The 23,204-nt window shown below is 45.7% G+C and overlaps 1 protein-coding gene across 1 annotated transcript; it reads right to left on the bottom strand.

Annotated features, from left to right (window-relative positions):
* Positions 1–105: 105 nt before the first annotated feature.
* Positions 106–22,897, bottom strand: vclb (vinculin b). Its single transcript, XM_079756672.1, has 21 exons — positions 22,561–22,897; positions 15,642–15,712; positions 13,730–13,880; positions 12,771–12,879; positions 12,385–12,507; positions 11,737–11,897; positions 8,856–8,946; positions 8,283–8,430; positions 7,546–7,699; positions 7,021–7,196; positions 6,441–6,631; positions 5,650–5,849; positions 4,881–5,009; positions 4,422–4,571; positions 4,196–4,304; positions 3,803–4,105; positions 2,733–2,857; positions 2,459–2,644; positions 2,107–2,310; positions 1,876–1,980; positions 106–1,741 (listed from the first exon to the last, which is right to left on the bottom strand). The coding sequence occupies exons 1-21, from the start codon at positions 22,726–22,728 to the stop codon at positions 1,595–1,597; spliced, it is 3,201 nt and encodes a 1,066-aa protein (XP_079612798.1). The 5' UTR covers positions 22,729–22,897; the 3' UTR covers positions 106–1,594.
* Positions 22,898–23,204: the final 307 nt, after the last annotated feature.

Below are 23,204 nucleotides of genomic sequence, written 5' to 3'. Positions count from 1 at the left end.
CTCGGGCTCATCGTGAGCACACTGCTAATTGGCAATCAGATAGTGGACTTTGTTAAATTAGAAAGTAGTCTTTTTCTGAAGAAAATGATGTTAAACACATTGAAGTGCTATAAAAGCTTTATTGAAAAATTGTGAGCAATGTTTAGGCGGGACTGACGATGTCATGAACCGGTTTGCATTATTTTAATGTTTTATTAAGCAAAAAAAAAAAAGAGCAATAGGCTTTGCGTTATTAAAGTGGATTTGTCATAGAGTTTATAAAGATAGCATTACTTCTTTAAAGAATCATATACAACAAGCATTTCAACAAAGTAATACGAGGCACCCTGTGCACAGTATCATAAGAGCTTTGGAAACAAAGTCTTTCCTAAAGGCACGCTGGGTTGTGGGCAAAACGATTAAACCTTACATCGTTTGTCTTTATACATTTCACAATACACAGTACTGTTGCACACACACATCTTCCTGTGTAAAATACAATTGTGGTAGAATGAAAAGGCTTGCACTTCTTCAGACACATGTGGCTTTTAGGGTAATGTTTCATGACATAATTGTTAATTTACTCTGCCCCAGCGTTCCCTTGACCCTCCTTATATTTCAATGATTGTGCACAACACCAACATAAAAAAATATATAAATGATAAGCATGAAAAACTTGACAAGTAAGATAATTTCACAGAGGAATTGGGGGAAATAGGTTAGTATGGGCCAGATATCCCCTTCTTGCTCTGTGTAATCACCAAGTATCAAGCAAAAGAAAGAGACAACCCCGAGTACAAATAGTGAAATAGCTGGAAGTAAAGTACATTTCATTATAACCACTAAAATTTCCCTTAATGTTCTAGTTTATATGTTAAGGTGAGGTTAAGGTTCAACAGCCCTTAATTAGTTTTTGCATAAATTATGAAACATAACCTTGCTAAATCCCAGCTAAAAATAATTCATAACAGAAAACTTCTTTGGCAAAAGTCAGGGGAAAACATTGTAGATGTCTTACACAATTTAAAGTAATGTACAGTGTTTATCTTTTCAATTTTAACAGCAACCTATTGTAAACAGACAACCTAACACTATCATTTTGAGTGAGCTGGGTCTAGCCACGCTGTGCTTACAACAACTCCTTAATGGTTCATGTGTATAATAGCAGTGAGTACATGCAGAAAAACACAATAAGATTTAAGATATGAAAACTTCATCACAATAATGTCTAGTGTTAACTGTATCTGAAAGTGTGACAACAATTGCCTGTAGAATATATGAAAAGCCCAAATCTAATCAATATATATACAAAAAAAACATCCCCAGTAATAACCAAAAACCTATATGTTGCACCAAGTGTCCCATGTTTACATTCTAGTACAACAGCCATGGCCATCTGAACAGATGCAAAACCAGTAGGAAGAATAGCAGATCATGGCATCGTTTTCTGTCACCATCTTTGGTTGAGGGGATGTGGGTTCAACAGCTTTGAGAAAGTGCTCCTCCAAACAAACTTCTCATCATCATCATCATCTCATCATCATCCTCATCATCCTCATCCTCATGCCAGTTGGCCAGAACCAGCACACAACAAACTACCAGTGGCCAGTCTCTTTTACTGGTACCAGGGGGTCTTCCTGATCCAGTGGAGAGTGAACCCTGCGTCAGTCCGGATCTTAATGGAGGCAGCCTCGGCCTCCCTCACCGTCTCCTTCACGGACTGCATCAGGTTCTGGGCGTTGTGGACCAACATCTCAGTGGCCTGGACCAAGAGGAAGAAAAACACCATCAGAATAGTTTTTTTTAGACAAAACGAATGAGACCGATCTGAAAAGTCATTGAGATCGTTCCATCGAGCGAAACCAATGCGACGCCTTGTCATTGCTGACGACGAACCTGCTCAGACTCCTCATCGCTGATGTTGGTGCGACCCAACATGGTGGCCTTGACCGTGGACAGGATCTTCAGCTGCGTGCTGATAGTGGGAATGCGCTCGCACACCTAGGGCAAGATCACAACACCTGAGTCATCCATCGTCAATCTCAACAAAATCTCGCTGTGAGCCGATGGCCAATCGATTCACAGTTCTGACGCGCTTTTGGATGAGGACGTGGAGACCGGACTGACCTGGAGCAGGTTGGTCCGGATGCGTTTGTCGGTGCACTGCTTGGCCACCTCCTTGGCCAGCCGCGTGACCTCGTCTGAGGCCTTGGCGATGTCCTTGGCGCACTGGATCAGGGCGCGTTTGTTCCCACTGCCGCCCCGCACCAGGCGCGACATCTCAGCCATGAGCAAGGCCATCCGCTTGGCCGCGCCGATGATGTCATTACCCTTAAAAAAAGACATGTGGTGTGTATTGATTCTGTGTCGGAAATCGTCAATGACAAATGTGAACAAATTAAAACAAACAAATGATGTCATAAGGATGAGGCAACCGGTGTTTGCTTCACCCTGGCGACCGACCACGCTGGTGACGCACCTTGCTGGACCATTTGCGAGCCTCGTCGTGGAGCTGCCGGGCGGCCACCATCATGGGCTCGCTCACCACCTCGCCGGCCTTCGCCTCGGGGAACTCGTCGTCCTTCTCCTCTGGGGGAGGGGGCCTGGGGGGCGGGACTTCACCCTCTGGGAGCGGGGGCTTGGGCGGCGCCGGCTCGTCGTTCAGCTGGGGGGTGGGAGTCCAAGTCGATTATATAAATCCAAATTGAGATTCAAAGTTCCATTCGGCACGGTGTGGTCATGACAGCGCTTACATGGAGCTGATCCAGTTCGAGAGGAGGCGGGGGGAAGTCTGGCTCCGGAGGCTGGAACGCCTCCCTGACCTTGGCTACAGCCCCAAGGATCCTGAAGCCCGAGTCCAGGAAGCCCTTCTGAAGATCTGCCATGAGGGCAGACAACCGCAGCCAGAATCACTTGTTGTTTAAGGCTGCTCTACAGTATGCACCATCGAAGAGTGATATGAGCGACACCTGATCTAAAAACTAATTTGATATAGGGCTGGGCGATATGGGCCAAAATGAATATCTCGATATTTTTTTACTATATCTCGATACACGATATATATCTCGATATATTTTGAATCTCCTCTAGAGCACATCATAAATGCTCGATTCAACCATGTCTGGCATAATGTTACTGCATGTTATAATAATTCGAGTATTCCTGAAACATAAGTCTGCATGTAGATTACATGAAACAACATATTGTTTAAACTCATTAGTGCTTTCTATTGGAAGAATTTAGAACTTGCACATAAGAAAAGGAAAATCACAGCAAGTTAGATTTACCAACACAGCATTTATTCAAACCGTTAATTATTTTCGAGCAAAAACAGAGCTCAAAGCCGTTTTTTGTTCCACATCTTCCTTTCGGTAGCCAAACCACTGCCAGACGACGGATCCTGTACTATTCTTTTTTTGAAACCAAATCCTCCGTTTCCATCATCTTTTCTCTCTCTCTCGCTGTTCTCACTCAACGGTAGGAGATGAGTGACCGGTCGCTGTTCTCACTCACCGGTCGCGTGTGTGACGCCACACACGCGACCGTCACACACGCGCGTAGAATCCTAGAATCTCGCGGGGGGAGTGAGTGTGTTTAATACATATGAGTCTGTAAGGCAGAGAGCCACAGGAAAGAGCGAGAGAAGGGAACACAACGAGTATGCCGGCGGCGGCAAAAAGAAACATTACGTGCCAATTTGTATTCGATGTTCGCGACAGGGGCATTTTATACATCGCCTGGAGAACATCTCGCGATACATCGCATATATTCGATATATCGCCCAGCCCTAATTTGATATATATAAATATATAATGATACGTACTTGGGTCGTGGATGTTTCCAGCCACTGCTTTGGCATCCATCACCATGGGAGAGATGGTCTGGCTGAGCATGTCGGACGCAGCCTTCACCGTCTCCCTGAACTTCGGGTCCTCAGAGTTCTCCACCTCCCGCTTGGCCACCAGGAGGATTCGGTTGGCCCTGCGGGCGATGCTGGTTGCCCCGGCGACCAGCATCTGGGGCTGATGGTTCGCCATGGCGACGCGGCACTTCTCCAGGTCCTTCTTGATGGCCTCCTCGGAGGCGTCCAGCAGGGACTTGGTGTCGATGGCTTCGTCCACCATCCCTAGAACCCAACCGCAATCAGTTCATCTCTGAGGCTCGGCCAATATGTAAGGGCTAACAAGGTAAAGGGCAGGTCATGGCTGAAGCCCACCTGTCATTTTCTCAACGTTGTCGATCCACTGGTTCTTCATGGTCTCAAAGTGCTCAAATGCGGCCTGGTTGCCTGGGTTTCTCAGCAGGATACGAGCAGCAGAGACCACCTGAAAAATAAAACCATTCATCAGACGTCAGTCCACACAGAGATGGTAGAACTTAACGGTAACTAAAAGCGGAACATGAACGTTTCATGTTTCATGTTGTTTTCATGTTGGCCATACTTGTGGCGTCAGGTCTCTGGTGGACTTGACCGCGGCCTGGATTCCCTCCACGGTGCTCTTGTTGGCCGTTCCCACGGCGGCTGCCTTCTCCGCTGTAGCCCCCAGCTTATTGGAGTGGGTCTCGAAGTTAGCGGCTCTATCTTCAAACACCTGAGACAGGGGCCCAATGGAACGGTGCGATTAGGCTTTTGGCTGGGGAGGTTCAATCAACAGTATATTCTTTCTGTCTTTCAACCTATCAATCTAGAGAGAGTATATGTAATTCATACTTTATCTTTAATTGATATTGTGAGAAAGACAGATGATGATAAAAAACTGGCACATTTGTAGCAAAGTTTCAACGTGCACTGTCCCTGTCAAATGAATGAATGAATGAAAAAAAAAAAAAAAAATCTCTGTTTAAACCTCTTTTATAGTCAGACAGTCAACAGAAACCAGTGGAGAGGGGGAGTCTCTGACCTCATCCCTGTTGGCGGCTTCCAGAGGGGCGATGGCCGCCACGGCCAGCAGCTTGAGGGGGGTGGTGGTGTCACTGAAGATGTCCGACACCTCCTGAGTCATCGCTTCCTGCATCTTACCCTTCAGTTCCTGCAACGAGGGGGGGGGGGGGGGAGGGGGGTATGTTACAAAGGCATCGCACGTTTGGCATCTGTGCGACAATAGTCGCACAAATACTAAAGGGTACTAAAGGGTGACATCACGTTTCCATAGCAACCGATTTTCGGTTCTACACAAACCAAATTAACAAGGGGAAATCCTATGCCACACAAACATTATATAGAAAATAAACGATTATTTTGCGAAGTGATTTGCAAGTTTACTTTACCAATGATGTAAATAATATTGAGAATAGATTTTCTTCATATAAAAAAATAATAATAAAGTAACGTCGTCAAACTTTTCCTTTTAATACCCCAGGGGAATACATGAAAGCCTCGACATGTTTCGATTGGTAGTGATTTTCACCTCTTGAAATTGATTTATTTTTTATTTTGAAAGAAGCAACACATGGCAGCAATGGAAACGCCATCTCTCGTTCGATTGTTTAGAACTGAAAATCCGGTTGCCAGGACAACTTGACGTTTTCACATTAGTACTCTATTACTAAACATATAATAGCTGTTGATTCGATATCATAAGTGGCCAGCAGAGGGCAAGATTGTCTCTAACTCACAAGCATGAGTATGGGTTTGTGAGCTAGAGGAGGAGGTGAGGGGGGTTTTCTTACCTTCAGAGCTTCCTGGAGTTGGTGAGCCACAGCCCGAGCCTGGGGGGAGTCCCCTTCACCCCGGGCGGCAAGGTCGGCCAGCTGGGCCATGAGCTGCTCTACCTGCTCACACTTACCCAGCAGCTCCTGTCGGTACGGGCCCGGCAGGGCGTTGCCCAGCCGCCGGCCCTCCGCCACCAGACTCCGGATGGCTGCCTGGCCTGGGGTCACAGACACACACATGTCGGGTTAATGCTTTGCAGATTTAGCCTCCTTGTGCATGGATCAGCGTTCTGCTGTCGATCCACGTGTCCGTTCTCTGCCCTGTTCCTCGGCAGCGAGGGGCTGGGGGTTGTGCAGCTCCCTACGGGTGTCAGGCAACGGAATACCCTGAATGGGACGCCAGACCAGTTCCACACACACACACACACACACACACACACACACACACACACACACACACACACACACACACACACACACACACACACACACACACACACACACACACACACACACACACACACACACACACACACGTCCCAACCCAGGGAGCAGTGGTCTTACTGCTCTAAACAAGGTTGACTAGTCTGTGTAAATGATCCGAGGAAGAGTTGACTACAGCGTCAACTTGACGAACCCCAGACCTCCAAACACTTAGGGGTACAGTACAGTGAATGTGTAGAACAACAATGGAAGGAATGTCCACCAGTGTGTTAATGTCTACACTGTGCAGGTGGTGCAGGTGGTGGTGGTGGTGGTAGGGGTGGTGGGGATGGCGAGAGGCTACGGAGGAGATCACCAGGACCCACCCACTCCGCTGTCGTCCACGTTGGGGTTTTCGATCCAGCGCTGCGCCTGCTCGATCTTCCCCTCCAGGTGCACGGCGGCCTTGGCCGGCCTGCTGTTGGCCACCGCCTTGTTGGTCTTGGACTGCAGGTTCTGCAGGGCAGTGGCGATCTGCTTGGCCAAGGCCCTGGCCTCTGGTGTATCACCCTTGCCCCTGAAGGGTTAGAAATTCAAGCATAAGTAAACACATCAATAAATTGACTATATTTAAGGTAGGGTTTGGGCCGGTTCGTTAAGACCCCAGGTTAATTGTTGACATTGTCTATGTCCAGATCAATCAGCCATGATCTTTGTTCAACTTACTCCCTTTCACGGTGTAGGCCATTAACCGACCCTGCACAAAAAAATAAATAATAATAATTGCTTATGCTCCTAGTCCCAGTCGATAGTCAATTTAAAGTAGTCCGTTGGAATGCAATGAGTAAAAACGATATAAATAGTTTTGACCGTACACAATGGGGATTCATATTTATAAATTTCAAATTGAACAAACAAAAAGGTAAGGCCGTTTCCGTCCGGCGTCAATAAACCCCTCAGCCTTACTGTCGCCGGAGGTCAGAGAGCTTGGCGGTGAGGGCGGCAATCTCCCCGATGGAGCGCAGGATGTCCTCCCTCTCCTTGGGGTCCTCCGACATGTCGGCGATCCTCTTGGCCTCGGCGAGCAGGGCCCTGATGTTCTCCTCTCCCTCCGGCCCCCCGTTGGGGTCTGCCAGCCAGCTCTGCAGGCAAGATGGTCGGACACGGTCATCCATGGGCCACGGTTTGGTCGCTTGGTTAAAGGTACACTACGCTACAAATCTTAATACTAATATACTACTAATCTATACTACTATAATACTACTCATCTTAGTTTGAAATGTGGTTGAAACCCATTCTGTCTTGTTGACGCTAACTTTAAGCCTGTAGGGATCAAAGTCGGATTGCCCGGGCTCTGCAGAAGCTTAGCGTAATCTCACGTCAAATCTCGAAAAAGCGAGGTATGAAGAGAGTCGGGAGAGGTAGGACAGAGGAGCGGATTAATACATACACACACAGTCATATACAAGCGCAGTGGAAGTAATGGCTCACCTGTGCCGCATCAATCCGTTTGGCGATGGCCTGTTTGGAGTTAGTCATGGCTTCCAGCTTGCGCGCTGCGTTCTCCACCTTGCCTGTGAGCACGTCCAGTCCCTGAAACACCTGCTGGGCCTTCTGCATGGCAGCCGGAGACGACCCCTGACCTCTGGAACCGACACACCACAGAGCATGTTCACCACCAGCCTCATCTGCAGCACGGTATACACTGCTTTGGGGGGGGGGGTTTGTGTAGCGATTGCTGGCTCTATAATGTGCATGCACTGTTTAGTGCAGTGCTTGTTTACACCAGGAACTGGATGATGCCTTGCAGGCACTTGGTTTATAAACCAAATGGTTTGGTTTATAAACCAGGTCATTGCCTGTGCGGGTGGAAAAGGCAGGGGAATTGTCAATGTTTGGAGTAGCCAAAGCCAAGGATTTTCAGTGAATACCAAACAGCTGGATTTGATATTGGTTATCTTTGGGTTTCTGTCAACATCCAGAGTTTCAAAGGGAGTTGTATAAATCCACTCTAACACATTAATCTCCGGTATCTCTCGCCTACACTAATGTCTATTTAGCCATGGAATTTATAGCTCATGCACAAAGGATGAAGAAAAGTAAGACCACCTAGGCAATCTATGCTACTATAAATATTTTTTTATAAAATAATGTGCTATAATTCAAAATGAGAAATGTAAAATTACGAACGTTTGAAACATGAAAAGATGGAACAGCCCGACCCTTACCGTGCGCGCATTTCAGACACTTGATCTGTCATCTGTCCCAGGGTCTTGGCCGTTCCCACCACATCCCGGCGCTCCTTTCCGGTACACAGCTCTCCGACCTTCCCGGCTTCGTCCAGGATCTGGCGGATGGCCTGCTCCCCTGCGTCGCCTACGCACACACAAGCACACGCACACACACACAAAAGACAAGGTGTCAGGTGTGGACGCAAAAACGTCAATCTTTATCTACAATGTGACATATTATACCAGCCTGTGCGAGTGTGATTAGCCGTTTTGAAAATCGACCTCTTCTGACATCACAAGTGGGCATGGCCACCTAGATGTGTGCTGGATAGATCGGTCTACCAGCCTAAACGGTGGACTGTAGCACACATCATCTATCAGTCATACATCTAGGTGGACACGCCCATTTATGATGTCAGAAGAGGCAGATTTTCAATACGGCTGGTAACGGCTAATCCCACTCACACCTGGTGGTGTCATATGTCACCTTTAATATCATGTTGGGGTGCAGGAGTCCAAAACATCAACTGAAAGAAAATCAAGAGGATATGGATTCCGTTCATTGATTACCTGGTTGGGCGTTGGGGTCCCTCAACCAGTTCTTGGCCTGCGCCATTTTGGAGTCGATGAGCCCCAGGGCCCTCTTCATGGCCTCTGTGTCCTTGAGGTTTGGGGGGGGGGGGGGGGGGGGGGGATATTAATATTAAATCAATAAACCCGAAGGCACTCAATTCATGTACTTAACTGTTGTTCCCCTTCGTCTATAAGCATCAATGTTTGCTTTTCATTAAAGCTGTGGAAAGAGTTAAACTTTTTTCTTTGGAATCATGTAAATTTCAACCTTTCTGTGGAAAACCCAGCCTAGCAACATGTCCATCCATGTCTGCATTAGGTTGTCACTGGATACCAAACAAACACACGGCTACTCAAAACTCTAGTCGTGACTCATTTGGAATGAGATCACTGTATTTAAAAACTTACGATGAGGTAAGAACCAGGACAGTCACATCAGTGATTACTGATTACACACAAGGCTACAAAAGGTGTAGAGACCAATTTGTACATGTGGAAATGCAGAGAGGACGAGGAGCAGGGGGGAGGATCGGGAGTGAGCGATACAAGCATTAATCTTTGGTGCAATAAAAGAGAACTATTGTCATCCATTGGCGCCGCCACACTGTTTTGTAAGATAAAAGCTACTCGCGGGGGGGGGTTCAAAACTATAGTTTCCACCGTCCAGAACAAGCATGTTCCATCAGAGAAACCCAAGAGACTACCCATTGTTACTCAATTGGACTGGCTGGAAATACAACTATCTGTTTGAGAACTGATCGACTTGACAATGAGTCTATTCATTGGCCAAACCGAGGAAACAACGCAGAGCCCTTTAATAGGACATGGAGAACATAGGCAGACAGAGAAGACTGAATGGCTAAGTGGATATAGACTTTTGAATGGCACAAGCGGCTTCCCCAAATGTCGGATATAAATCAGACATTTATCAGGTTTAGACTTTATGTTGAAGAGCACCTGTCATTTTTGTAAATGTAATTCTGGCATACACACTGAATAATAATATAGCATAATGGGGAACCCCTTCTTCAAAATTATGTCTATTATCATGGCAGCATTGATAATGTGACTTGAAGGGGTTTTAATGTGTGTATATATAAACGTCTTTAACACTTCTATGAAAACTGTATTGTAGGCTGTAACCGAAGGAGGGTGGGCGTGTTTGGTTGAGGCATGACAGGCAATACAGTTGAACAAAACCAAACCAAGCAGGAAGTAGAAGGTGACGAGGGTATATTTCATTGCTGTGGCCGTGTATTTTGTGTTTGCGTGCTAACCATGTGCACAACAATGGGTTGGCACTTGGGTGCACTTAAGCAAGTGACTATGTTATTTACTGTGAGGAAGTGGGTTAAGTGAGAGGATACAAAAAATATATATATATATCTTATTGCATGTCGAAACTGAACAATAGATCTTCAAATGGTCTCCTCATTTCAAAGACAAATACAAACAATAGTAACACACTCAGAGGATGCTATTAATCACATTGAAACACAATTAGTAAAATGGGAAAGAGGGGTTTAGATAGTATTTATAGGGACAGAAAGTTTGTTGGGTTTATTAACCATAACGCACAAATGTATTACAACTAAAAACGATAATGCAAACCAAAGAACACCATCCAAGCTATGTATCATGTGCCCTTCTCCTATGGCTGTTAGGTCAACGTGTGGCTCTGGAAGCAATCGATGAAACGGATTATTGAGGGAGGAAGGAAGGAACAGTACGCCTAGGGGCACGTTGAGTCATCAGCACCCAACACATTACAACAGCACTGAGAGCTGTTGATCAACTGAAAGGCATTTTGTTCGCCTGACTTGACATAGTAGGAGGGCGCAAAGATGTGCACACAATGGCATATTATTGCAAGCAAAACCACCAACAACAACCAAATGCAATGCATCTGCAAAACCTTTTCTTGACTAATTTTGGCCATGAAACAAAAAAATAAGTAGAAGCAGAATCATTCCATAAGCAGTGATACAGGATGGAGTTAAGCATCCAAATAAATGATAGTAATACTGCAACAAGCAATTCAGTCCTGGACAGTTCTACATGGGAAACTGTGGCACCACATGGCACAAGACAACACACACACAAACGCACACAAACACACATCTACCAGAGCATGCTGTCTCACAACCGAGCTGGGTGAGACAGGGAAAGCTTACCTTCTACAGGGGGGGGGGAAGAGGGGGGACAGGAAGGGGGAGATAACGGAATGGTACAAAAAAAAGAAAGGGAGAACAACATAAATACAAAAAAAACATTTAACCGGGACGTACCAACTGAGAGACCAGAAAGGTTGCGACACAGAGAAGAGAAAGGATGGGCCCAGGAGAAAGAGCAGCGTGGAGGCTGTGCATGTGTCGCGGTACGAAACAATGAGAAACATATGAGCGGGCAGAGTCTGCTGGACAAACTAAACAGTGGGCTGTAGTCGTCACTCTCCCACAAAGCGTAATATTGCAACGACAAAGCAACTGAAGTCGTTCAGCCTCTTTTCATGATATGAAGAATGAAGAGGTGGTTAACGAAGGGTGGAACGGCTCAAATGACATAAAGATTCAAATACAGCCGGGTGATTAAGTCCTCATCCAGCCAGCCGTCTCCCCAGAACAATCTGGGAGGGGGTTAGGGAGCAGTGTGCGAAGAAAAGGCTAAAAGTCGCTTATCCCACAACAAGGAATGTTGTGGGATAAGCGACCAATTAAAACACCCCACCGACCAGCCTTAGCTAATCGACTACAGAGTTCCAGCCCTGTAGGTTTAAAAATATACGAAGCGAGCTTGTGTGTCTGTGAAAGCAGAGGCTACAGGTTACAGTGAGGAGGGGGAGGAGAGGGGGTGGAGGTTGGAGGACAGCTCACTTTACCTTATTGGCCCAGGCGTCCTCGTCCCACGAGGTGAGCTGCAGCACCCTGATGATCTCGTGGATCTCCGCGCTCATCTTCTCGAAGGTGAAGTTGCGGTTCTTTAGGGCTTCCTCCACGCCCTGGCTCCTGGACGTCTTGGTGCTCACGAAGATCTTGATACCTGGAGGACACGGGCGGTGGCAGAGAGACAACGACCAATCAGAATACTCCAATACACTGTTCGGTCCCAGTTCTTGCCTCTCCGGCCTTTTCTCAGTCAGTGGTGCACATCTGACACAACAATGTGGTTGGAGCAGCAAAGAACACACAAGAGGCATACAATGCTAATGTAGTAAGAAAGCTATATTCTATCAATCTATTTAGCGTTCCTTAAACCCATACATACACGACACAACATTAATGCCTTATTCTATTCCATCGTAGTTCTGTGTACATGTTACATGTTAACTCCTGTATTTTTATTGTTATCGTACTAGTAACATTATTGTTTAAGGTAAGCACCTCCTTTTCTTTTTATTGCACACATTATATTTTATTTATTCTTGTATTGTATGTTCATGTTAAGCATAGTGAGCGACATACTGTCTGCATGAAGCGCGCTCGATAGATGAAGCTGGGCTGAACTGAATGCAGGGGCTAGCGGGTACCTGAGATGAGGACTGGCAGCAGCTCCTTCACCATGTTCATGGAGGTGACCAGCATGACGCGGTGCTCCTGATGAGTCAGCTCCTGCTGCCTCTCGTCGATCATCTTGGCCATCTTCGTCATCCCTAGTCAAGGGCACAGAAAAGGTGGTTAACATTGCTGACCAGGCTGAGACCAAGCAAAATACATTCATTGAAAACGGGGGTCGGGGTTGGGTATCGTACCATGATGAAAATGGCGTCTGTAACTGTAACTAATTACTTTTTTTTAAAGTAACCTGCCCAACACCGGTACTGTGATATCAATGTTTTTTCGATGGGCCTGAATCACCTAGCGGCCATCTCTGTTCCCTCTCAGTTAGTAAAAAATGAATGGAAAAGACTCTAACCTGGTCCCAGGTTTTTCGTGTACGTGATCAAGTCCTCCATCGATTCCACCACCTCGGCCACCGTCAGGTATTCGAGGATGCCCCTGCATACTCGGATGATTTTACGCACCTACAATGATAGAAAAACATGGTTCATAGAAATAGATATTAAGCACATGTGAATTACAATTCCCTCCCTATCCCAAGAACTAATACAACATGCAAACCCCAGATTTCCCCCACCCGATGTCAGTCAAAGCCAATGCCCTCGTTGGACTTTGATACTGCTGGCTGCAGACATTCTTCCCTATTGTCCTCCCCAGCTGCATGTATATGAGCTGTTGGTGCTGCACCAACAGTTAATCCACCCCCACACACACACTCATCCACCCCACTCGGCCATCAACCGCCCTCTGCTTAGGGGTGTGATGACCCTGCGCTGTCAAAAGGGCTGACTGATGACTGATAGCCAAAAGCCCCACCCCACCACACCATACCATACCCCCAGCAGACAGCTATGGGACGCCGGATGATCCCAAAGCTGATCCCGCACTTTTTTACACAGCCTCATAAAGAGCAGGGGCTGATACACCATCATAAAAGTTATTAAAAGTGTCTGCGTAAACACGGGTGACAAATTTGCCACATTCTATCTGGGCTTTTAGTAATGTGAAGGGTTATGAATGTACTATTTATTATTCACAGCTAACCACAATGGAGCTCTTAAATTTTTGAAAACCTCTTAAAACCTTCAACCATTATTCAGTTTCTTAACACTATGATGGCAGGTTTTTTGGGACTGTGGGCGGGGCTTACGAGCAGGGACCACGCCCCCTGCCTTAACAGGAAACTGCCATGGCCGCTGTAAACGGTCAGCTCAGGTGACAAGAAGCCTCGTCCACTATAGATAGACACTGGGGCAGCATATAGCAGCTTTAGTCCTCCTCAGGGGGAAAAGGTGACGAGTTCCATGCGTCTACCTCCGCCTCGTCGAAGGTGAGGAGCAGGTCCGAGGTTCCCGAGAGGATGCCTCTCGAGCCGTCGATGAGGTAATCCCGGGCGGGCACGGAGTACGGGTCGGCCTTCAGCATGGAGGCGGCCTGCACCAGCTTAGTGCAGGCGGTCTCAACTCTGTGTGGAGAGGAGGCAAACACACGTTGCAATCAACCGTTATTTAACCAAAATTCATTGAGGTTAAAATCTTCTTTCCAAGAACGACCTGGCCAAGAAGGCAGCACTATGATAAAATAAGCACAAACAGTCCGATTCTCGTACAATTCTCGCAAACCACATTCAGCATCAATTAATATACAATACAAGATTAGGGACAAGACTATTTGTGAAAATGAGTGTAGTTAAAATAAAAGAAATAAACCGCGACAGATACAATTTATAAAATGGTTTAGAGAACCAGCGATCCAGGGGCTGGATTCAGGGGGGGGGCAGGCAGGGGACCAATCCTTTGACTTCCTGTAACTAAAATAGGAGGCCCAATAGGGACATGCCCAGGGACTACATCTTGGCTAGCCACATATTCAATACAAACTTCTCTTAAAGATGGATTTCTATCAAGTGTTTTCCCAATGTCTTTGATCGTCATAAATAATATTGTTCAATAGAACTTCAGGAAGACGAGGATGGTGGCTTTGCCCCTTGCGGACACTACGAGCGCCACCTGTGTGTATCACAGCAGCCGTTTGTGCGTAGACACGGGCATCGTGCCAAGCATTGACACGTGTTCCTGTTCCCGTGGAAGCCAGACTTCCTAACGTTGCCTGCAGGCCAAAGGCTGGCTGGATAACAGTGGGGACATTATCAGTATTTTCCACATACTTAAAATGCATTGTTAAGTGTCCACAGAAGGGAAAACTTTTCTACAGCCTCCCCCCCTCTTGAAGGCTATGGCCTAATGGATGACTAATGTATGACCATAGCATTTAGGGCCAGGGGAAATTGTGAATGTGTATTTATTTGAGCGTCTGTGATTGTGAGTGAGTGATTTTGTGTGTGAGTGAATGTGTGTGTCAGAGGCCCAGCTCCACCACCGGTATAGTTGTGCATGGCCAGAGACAGCCATGCATTAACCAAACCCCCGCGAACACTATATTTAGTTGGGGGGGGTTGAACGACGCATTCTGGCACATGTGCTGATGGCTGACTACAGGGTGACGATGTGACTTCAAGGCGCCAAATGTGTGGAGCCTGATGACCCTGATCCATGACCTTTTGGTGGGTGGAGGAGCCCCTTCAGCCAGCCTGGTCATCCATCCCTTCTGCTTTGCTCTCCTGTTTTAATAAGTCAGGCGATGTGTAGGGGTGGGACTGAGATCTGATTGGCCAGCAGCTGGGCATAATTTAATGATTTATATTAAATGAGGGATTGGGCTCGGTGGAGTAGTGAGCTGAATCAAGGTATTGAATTCAAAAATTTCAAGGGGGGGGGGTCGACAACAGCTGAGACAGAGTCAACAGGGTAATTAAAACCATTGAGGCATATATAGGGACATAAAGTCCTTTTATACCACCTCCGTGTACTGTATATCCTGAATATGAAGGAAGTCATATCATCCTTAAGTCTCTCTCTCTCTCCCCCTTCTCCCCCTCTCTCTCCCCCCATCAAGGAAATGTTTCCCTTGATGAAAAGTCTTGTGGTATTATTTATATTACACCAGCGCCAGACTAGCATTTAAGCACTTAACATGCCACATGTGACCTTTGAGTACAAATAGCCATTACTATAACCACCACAGACACCCAGAGACAGAGACAGAGTGAGACAGAGCCTAAGGAAGTTGGATAATCTTGTAGATCTCTGCTGACCCAAGAGGAACCCCATCAAACCGATCAGGGGAATGCGATGCAAGAACCCCCTGTTGTTCGTCCCGTGCTTACTTGCTGAAGGCTGGCGGCATGTCCCTTTTCATTATTTTGTCCTCTGTGGTCTGGACAGTGTCTCTCCCCACCTGGAACACAAATGGACCAGCATTCCAACATTAGTCATGGTCTTTAACAGAAGACATATGGTATGTTCCTTTCATCGAAGGCCAAAGAGAGACAAGTTTAATAGAAAGTAACATTTGGGCCCCGCTGCAGCATTCCATGTGTCTTTTCATCGGTAGTTAATAGTTAAATGTGGGGCCAATTTTCTCAACGCTGATTGTTAATAATGGAGAGGCACCCCCTTCCTCCACGATCTATAATGCGTTTCCCAGATGACCTCTCCATTCGCATCCCCAGGATGACTCGTACTCCCTGTGTCATCAGCTCCACTCCAGTGGGACAGCCTAACTTACCCCACAGAGCGTGCAGGGCTGGTGAACATGTGCACGCCCGCACACAGAGACAGAAGCAAACGCACATCTGCATGCAAACAAGTCGAGCAGCAAAGCTAAATTCCATTGCGTCACTCGGTGCCCTATAGGAAATCCTTTTGTCGCCTATATCAATAAGCAGGCTGACAATGAGGAGCTTTCCCTAACTTAAATTGTTAAATGCGAGTCCAACTCCCACTATGTACACAACTCTGTTCACAGGTACATATTCGACAGGTATCAACATGTCTTGCTACCTAATTCCCTGTTCCTGTAGTCTGTGACACTCATCCTGCTCCGAAAAAAACACCGGAAATTGTAAAAAGGCTCGGTGAGCAAAATACCACAACGCTAAAATGCTAATCCATTGGCCAACGATCGCACACACATGCAATCCGTTGGTGTTTGTTATAGAGAGCTGGCCCAAGGGTGAGCATGCCAGCACAGCTTGTCAGCAAGTCCATCAGGGCTCAGTGGCAGATTCATTCCAGATGGTTGACGTGAAGTCTGTAATGGGGGCAGCAGCAGCACCTAGACATACGTCTCCTCACGCCTTTTTCATTGGGCCATAGGGACTGTGGGCTGTGTCGTGTTTGTGAATTAGACTGACTGAATTTCATGGCATGCTGAAAGGTCCGCTCAGCTTAGCAGAGGGGACCTGTCATGGACACAGAGTGACAGCCAGCTAACATATACCAACAAAGGTGCCATTAAAACCTTGTCTGGGCTAACTATGGACCAGCGCATTCCTTTCAGAATAGAAGTGCTCCGGCGTCATTAGGGAGGTCGGGAGGGCTGTGGGATTGTGGCAAACTTTTTAGTCGAGGCGTGGCTGAGCCGGAAGTAGTGCTAGCTATTACAACACAATACTGATTTGTATGTTATGTCTGATGTGTGCTGTTGCATATGGGATATTTATGGCGGTTACACTCTAACTAGATCCCCACATTTTTAGCGAAACACTGGTAAGGCAGACACTAACAACTTAGACAAACATACAAAGGCAGAATGTTGTCATGTCTAGAGATTTTGCAGACATGCATGCTGATAGTGTTATACATGCCAATTGCATGGGGACAGTGGAAGAAAGGTCTTCCACTTAAATGTTGGACCAAAGGATCCCAGCTTGGAATTTCCTAAGAGGCATGACTCTTAATTGAGGACGTAATTTAATAGTAATGCATCAAAGTGTGTAAGTGTAAGTGTGCAAAGTCCAAACATCTGTGATTACATTCTGTATGTGGGCTCCAATGCACTCCTATCCTAATACTATCGTGTCATTGCCACACCTATAGTTTTACTAGTGGAAAGGTAACACAGAATATGTTATATCTATAAACAGACTTCAAAATGAGAACATGACTTGTTCAGTCATAAGCACGTTGAGTTGGCACCATAGTGCAGCAAATACACCAGAAAGTTGACATGCAGGCGCTGAGCCATCTTGCATTTTACAAGAGCCATCATTTCCCGTGGGATCGCATTATAAACTGAGTGGAAAAACTTCTGCCACGACGCAAAGATGAGCCTTTTGATATAGATATCAATTGCTCCCTTCTGCATCCCCTTCCTTTCGGTCTGTCCATTAACTTCCACCTTCCTGCGGTCTCAAGTCTGAAATAAAATCAACAGACCGGGCTGTGTCCCGAACAATTTGCTGTAAAAATAGGACCGTGACACAAGTTCACAACCGTTGTTGTCAAGCAATGTCCTGAGAGGCCGCGCCCCCCTTCTCTATTTTGAGCCACTGTCCGTTTCTTCTGAGCATATCCCGCTGGCCCCACCACTAGTCCAACTCAACCCTTCCATACATTCTCTTCCGGACAGGGTTGCTCCGCTTGGACCCGTTTTGTAGTGGAAGGTTTTCTTTTTCCTCTAGTCAATACCATAAAGAAAGAGGCTCACTGGGGCGGCCTAGCAATTACCCAGACCTCAGCACAAATCACTTACTCCATGAATAGAACCTAGAGAGGCCTTAAAAAAAAAAAAAAGGAGTGGCTGTTATTAAGTAATTCACTTCCAGCCGCTTTCTTTGGGAATTTCTTTTGCCGGCTCAGTGTCATTGTCTGGCCTTTGCTGTCAAACACCCCACAATGAAATGCTTGGTCAGCCAAGTCATTCGCCATTGACATCTGGAGTGGGAATCACGGAGCTCCCTTTTTCCAGCCAAGAGGGCTCAAAACAAGGAGGAAACCCTGCGCTGTGAAGTAGCTTTATAAAGTGGACAGGCCCGGAGAACAAACTGGGCCTTGTGGACAACAGCCCATCGCTCTGAGAGGGAAGAAGAAAGATCACTTTCAAAGCTTCTAGGCTGCATCAACACAAGCCTGCCTTTCACATGTCAGGTGGCTTTTGCACCAAGCTATGTTAGTCATGGTGACCAGAGAGAACAGCATAATGGCCGAATTCCCGTGGCCTTGGTCCCCGGTGTCCTTAGCAATGTCCTACAGATGAACCTTGATGTGCAATGGGAAACCCTCATACAACAGTACTTTTTTACTGTACCACAGAACACGGCAGACAAAGAAGAGCTGAAAAACAGTTCCCCGTTCTGCTCAGACTTTTAGAGGCGTTTGATGAACTGCGTCCGTACAGTTCCCTGGCAATGCCCTCCATTAAACTAACATTAATGGCCCTCACGTCCGGGAAGGCAGTCTTACTGACGATCTAACTGAAGAAAGTGTCCCAATGCAGCTCAGGGTAGACGGAGAAGGAGAGAAATGTTGCATAACATCGAATTACAACAGATTATTAATGCAACAGCCTCCAAGAGAGCAAACTGCAGCTCCCCAGCAGAGTTGATTCAACAACGTGTCTAGGGTACGACTCACTGTATTTTTTTTTCACCCCTCCCTAACATTAGTCTGCAACCACCCATGAAGGAGATGTGTTTCTTAGCCCTGGATTAAACATAAGCCTAGGCTGTCCCGCCGCCACCTTCTCTCCCTCTCTCAGAGCCACCAGCTGCTGCAGGCCTGGCTGGGAGCTCTGGCCGGCACCCCCGGCCAGCCAGGCCTTCCTGAATGTCCTCCTCGTCAGCCCATCACACCAAGCGCCACATCATCAAAATGATTTTAAAGTCCTTAAACTGTCCTTGGGCCTTCCCTGATGTAGGCAATATAAGAGGAAAGCTAGGTTTGTCTGCATGACTTGCAACAGAAAGCAGAAAATTAATTATCATTTTAAAATGATATAACCGAAAACAAATCTCACTCTTCCCTTCAGGCCTTACTCCAAAGAGAATTTCATCAAATATACCAAAAAAAAATTCTAGAATAAATTGCCTACCCCATCTGTAATTGAGGTTTGCTTCGTGTTTCATGGAGTGAGGTATCCCTCCAAGGATTTGTATAGACCTTGACATTGAAAAAAATTACACCTTGTTTACTGTACTGCTATTATACACAAGTTATGTTTAGTAGTGTGTTGCGCAGTTCCGTTTTTGGCAAGTCTGAAGAAATAACACAACTAGGAAGGCTAATTAGTTGGTGATTAAGTGTTAACATGTGTGCACCACTGTGAAAATGTCATGGGCTACAGCACCAAAAAGAGCAGTAAGTATCGTCTCAAGGTTTGCAGAATATCCATCGAACTTCTTAGTAGCATAGCTAATGCTATGTTAGCATGGCTTACTGGCTGTCACTTGTACCTTGTATGTAGTTTTATAATTGGAGCAAAATTATGCAACAATGTCTAAATAGGTGCAATATAGGAAATGTCCCAGCTATCAGCTTCTTGGCTTTGACCTTAAAAAGTACCTAAACATCATGAAGCAAGTTAGGAACGATGCAGATGTTTCATTAGGATATAGCGTTATGCCGTCAGCAGTGTCTAATCAGAGTACAAAAGATGAAGACAACTTTATAGACGTGAATCATTTCACATAAACCAGACACCAGTTTTACAATACCTTTAACTTTTGTGAAGATTCTGTGTGTGTCCATTTAATTGTGGTTTTGAAACAAAACATGTTACCCAGAGATGTTTTTGTTAACGTCTATATTATCTATTTAAATTTTGTGTCAATAATAAGGCGCTTGAAATTGTTCGAAGGGGGAATCAAACTGGCCCCCATGCTGCTTTGATCCAAGATGGACTCGATCTTTGAGGGAATTCTTCACATTCCCTGCATTCATCTTTAAAATCGAGGGCTGTTTCATTGTCCTCATCAGACAAACTAGGAAAGTCACAACCCCAGTGCTCAGGGGTCTCAGGTTTAGAGCTCAGACTAGAGGACGTTTCATTATCTGTACACGGCAATGAGACACACAAATATAACTGCATAATAATAACTCCATTACGCAGAAAATATATCTGAGGATTGTTTACAGTGTTTCGTGACCCATTAGGCTGAAAGCCCTATTCATGACCATGCATCTGTAATAATGAGATTAGGGCCGTCACAATGCACTTCACAAGACTGCAAATTTAGCTGAAATTATCTCTACAGACAGCCAAGAAGAGCGTGTGATCTTTCTTGTCCACAGTTTTTCTATGGATAATGAGCACTGCAGCATCTATTAGATATTTTAGGTTCCTAGAAAAACAGAGGTCTCTAGCCGTTTAGAAAGAAAACTCCTTTGTTACTTTTAGGTGTCTGGTTAGAGAATGCAACAGTTCTCAATGTTGTATTATGGTCGGCCTATGGTAGATGACTTTTGTGGTACTAAAGTTGTTATTTTGCAGTGGAGCTCAGCAGAGACAATGAGCTGAACTCTGGCCCTGGGAACGACCAAAGAGGCAATCAGACGTTTGAGGAAGTCTTTGAAACACGTGAGTTACGGTGCACACAAGGTTTAGGAAGCCTTGCTTTCTCATGAGCCCAAAACAAGCATCCATCTTTCAAGGCGGGGGAAAAAAAGCATATTGAGTCAATAATATCCAACACAATGAGCTGAAAGTGACCCAGCTAGGTAAAAGTAATACAAAGTATAAGCATAGTTCAAGAGAGTATGTCCCCGAATGCTAGTATACATATGATAATGTTGAAGGAAAGTTCCAAATAAGAGCCTGCATGTAGAAATAATTCATCATCTGCTTGGCAGTTTATGACTCAGACACAATTCCTGGCGGCATCTGAACCCACACCAGGGAGCATCTGACTATTCATTACAATGAATTCATGCTGTGTTTCCCATTCAGAGTGTACAATTAGGGATACGAACCTGCCTTGATGCTACTTTTGGAGCTGGTGATCATGCTGACATCATACTGCTATGAAATCACGGTGTGCATTGATATCCTGTGATACTTTATATATTCAATATGCACAAAAACTGTTATGTTTGCCATTAAAAATGGAGCCATCTTATCTGTATTATTCCATTAATGTAGACCTGACCCATTTCATTTTACTGCATATGATTCTCGAAACAGAGTAATAGTGAAAGAGTTTTTGTGGAAGGAGGTCTTTGGGTGTGGACTTATGAACAATTTTAACCATGGAAGGAAGTCTTTGACTAAAAACCACAAAATGTTAAGAAAGAACCTAAGTGGGTTGGGACCATTATAACCAACAAGACAAAGCACCCTTCTTCAGGAAAACAGGAATTTTGTAGTTGGTCACCAGCAGACTAAAACCAGCACAACAAACCTAATGGAGCTTGTTTGACTCCAATAGTTGGGTAACTCCCTACCCTGAAAGATATCATCTTAACAACTTTTGCAGAGTGGGTGTTTGGTGTTTTGCTTCCTATACCAAACACGTTTGTGATGTTGCAGGTTTGAATGTGTGATGTGTTTCGTTTCAGTTTAAAATCAAAACTTTATGGCATTCAACTTGGTTGATCTAGAATTCTGAGGAACTGGACTAGATATGCATGCCTATTTTTGCCCACTTGCTGCCTTGGATATGAAAGGTATTACTGGTTTCGGCAAACCATAAGCCCTTGCTGTGGTTATGCAGGTTTTTGGTCTACTGGAAGCCACATCTGTCTCTTTCAGTAGGGCTCTATATAAGCCTAACAATGCATGCCCAGTGTGCAAACGATTGTATCTTAAGGAAAATAATAATATCTTCAACTTCCCTTTCTCGAAGAAAAAGTAATAAAAAAAGAAAAGTAAAATGATGAGTGTGTAGATCATCAACATTAAACACTGAAGCATGTGAGGCGAGGAACAAGCACTCTATCATAAGTATTAAATCTACAACAGTCTACATTAGCTGGTCTAATTATTAGTTATTATATGGTCTAATCCCTGTACCCCGGGGATACCCACGCCAAGAGGTGGCAGTGGCCTACCGAGGGTACGGGGCATGGCGTGTACAACAGGAAAGGGCGTCAGTGCCCTTTGCCCCGAGAACTTCTAAAACATTTTTTTCGAAATTCCAAAGCTTGGATGGAAGGTCAAACGTAACTAAAATATAAATATATCGCAGAACGATCCTCAACTATCAACAGTTGGAAGCTGGACAGAGGCGGGACAAACACCGACAGGTATTCCGCATAACGTCGAGGCGGAGAAAGGCGGTAGCCCGTGTGGTAAATAACAATACATACCCGAACAAGGTTGCTGACAGCAGCCTGCACAGCGGCCACGGGGGCCGTGAGGTCCGGAATGGCTTTCCCGTCCACCTCACCTTCTTCGTGCATTATCACCAGATGGGATATCTGCTGGGCCACCGGCTCCAGAATACTTTCTATGGTTTTTGTATGAAAAACCGGCATGATGGCAACTTTCGACCACTCACTATTAGAAAAACACAGATCAACTATCCTTTCCGGTTTACCCCGATGAGTTATTTGACGAACGCCGAATCAGTTTCTTAACTTTTTTCCCAGGACAGTTTGACTCTGGGAAGACTACAACTACTCCCCTTGAAACCATCAACGTGAAAAAATCTCTCCTACACAGAATGAGTGAGAAACCTAGTGCTCAATGAAACCATGTCCGCCCTCTGGCCAATGGCCGACCGCGAAGGCATGACCCACATACGCGATTGGTTCACGCTGGTGCCATTCTTTCTCAAGCGGCTCCGCCCTCCACGGTGGACGAAGTCGAGTTTGCTAGAGATGCGAGTACTCCCTAAATTACGTAATACATTCTCATGCCCTAAAAAGGGAAATATGCGCCTACTGTTGAGAGGAGTGGAATTCAAACGGCAAGGACTCCTGTGTACATTATGACTGGGAGGACTGCGTTG

This window comes from Pollachius pollachius (genome assembly GCF_949987615.1).
Source record: "Pollachius pollachius genome assembly, chromosome: 19".
Taxonomy (NCBI): domain Eukaryota; kingdom Metazoa; phylum Chordata; class Actinopteri; order Gadiformes; family Gadidae; genus Pollachius; species Pollachius pollachius.
Note: the sequence above shows the minus strand (reverse complement) of the source record. Positions and strands in the feature narration are given on the sequence as shown.

Excerpts from the sequence above, each read along its gene's own strand:
- vclb (XM_079756672.1), bottom strand. The coding sequence starts at position 22,728 with ATGCCGGTTTTTCATACAAAAACCATAGAAAGTATTCTGGAGCCGGTG. Across the intron at positions 7,197-7,545 it reads AACGGATTGATGCGGCACAG|AGCTGGCTGGCAGACCCCAA; the intron begins GTGAGCCATTAC and ends TCTTGCCTGCAG. Across the intron at positions 2,858-3,802 it reads TGGAAACATCCACGACCCAA|ATCTTCAGAAGGGCTTCCTG; the intron begins GTACGTATCATT and ends CCCTCATGGCAG.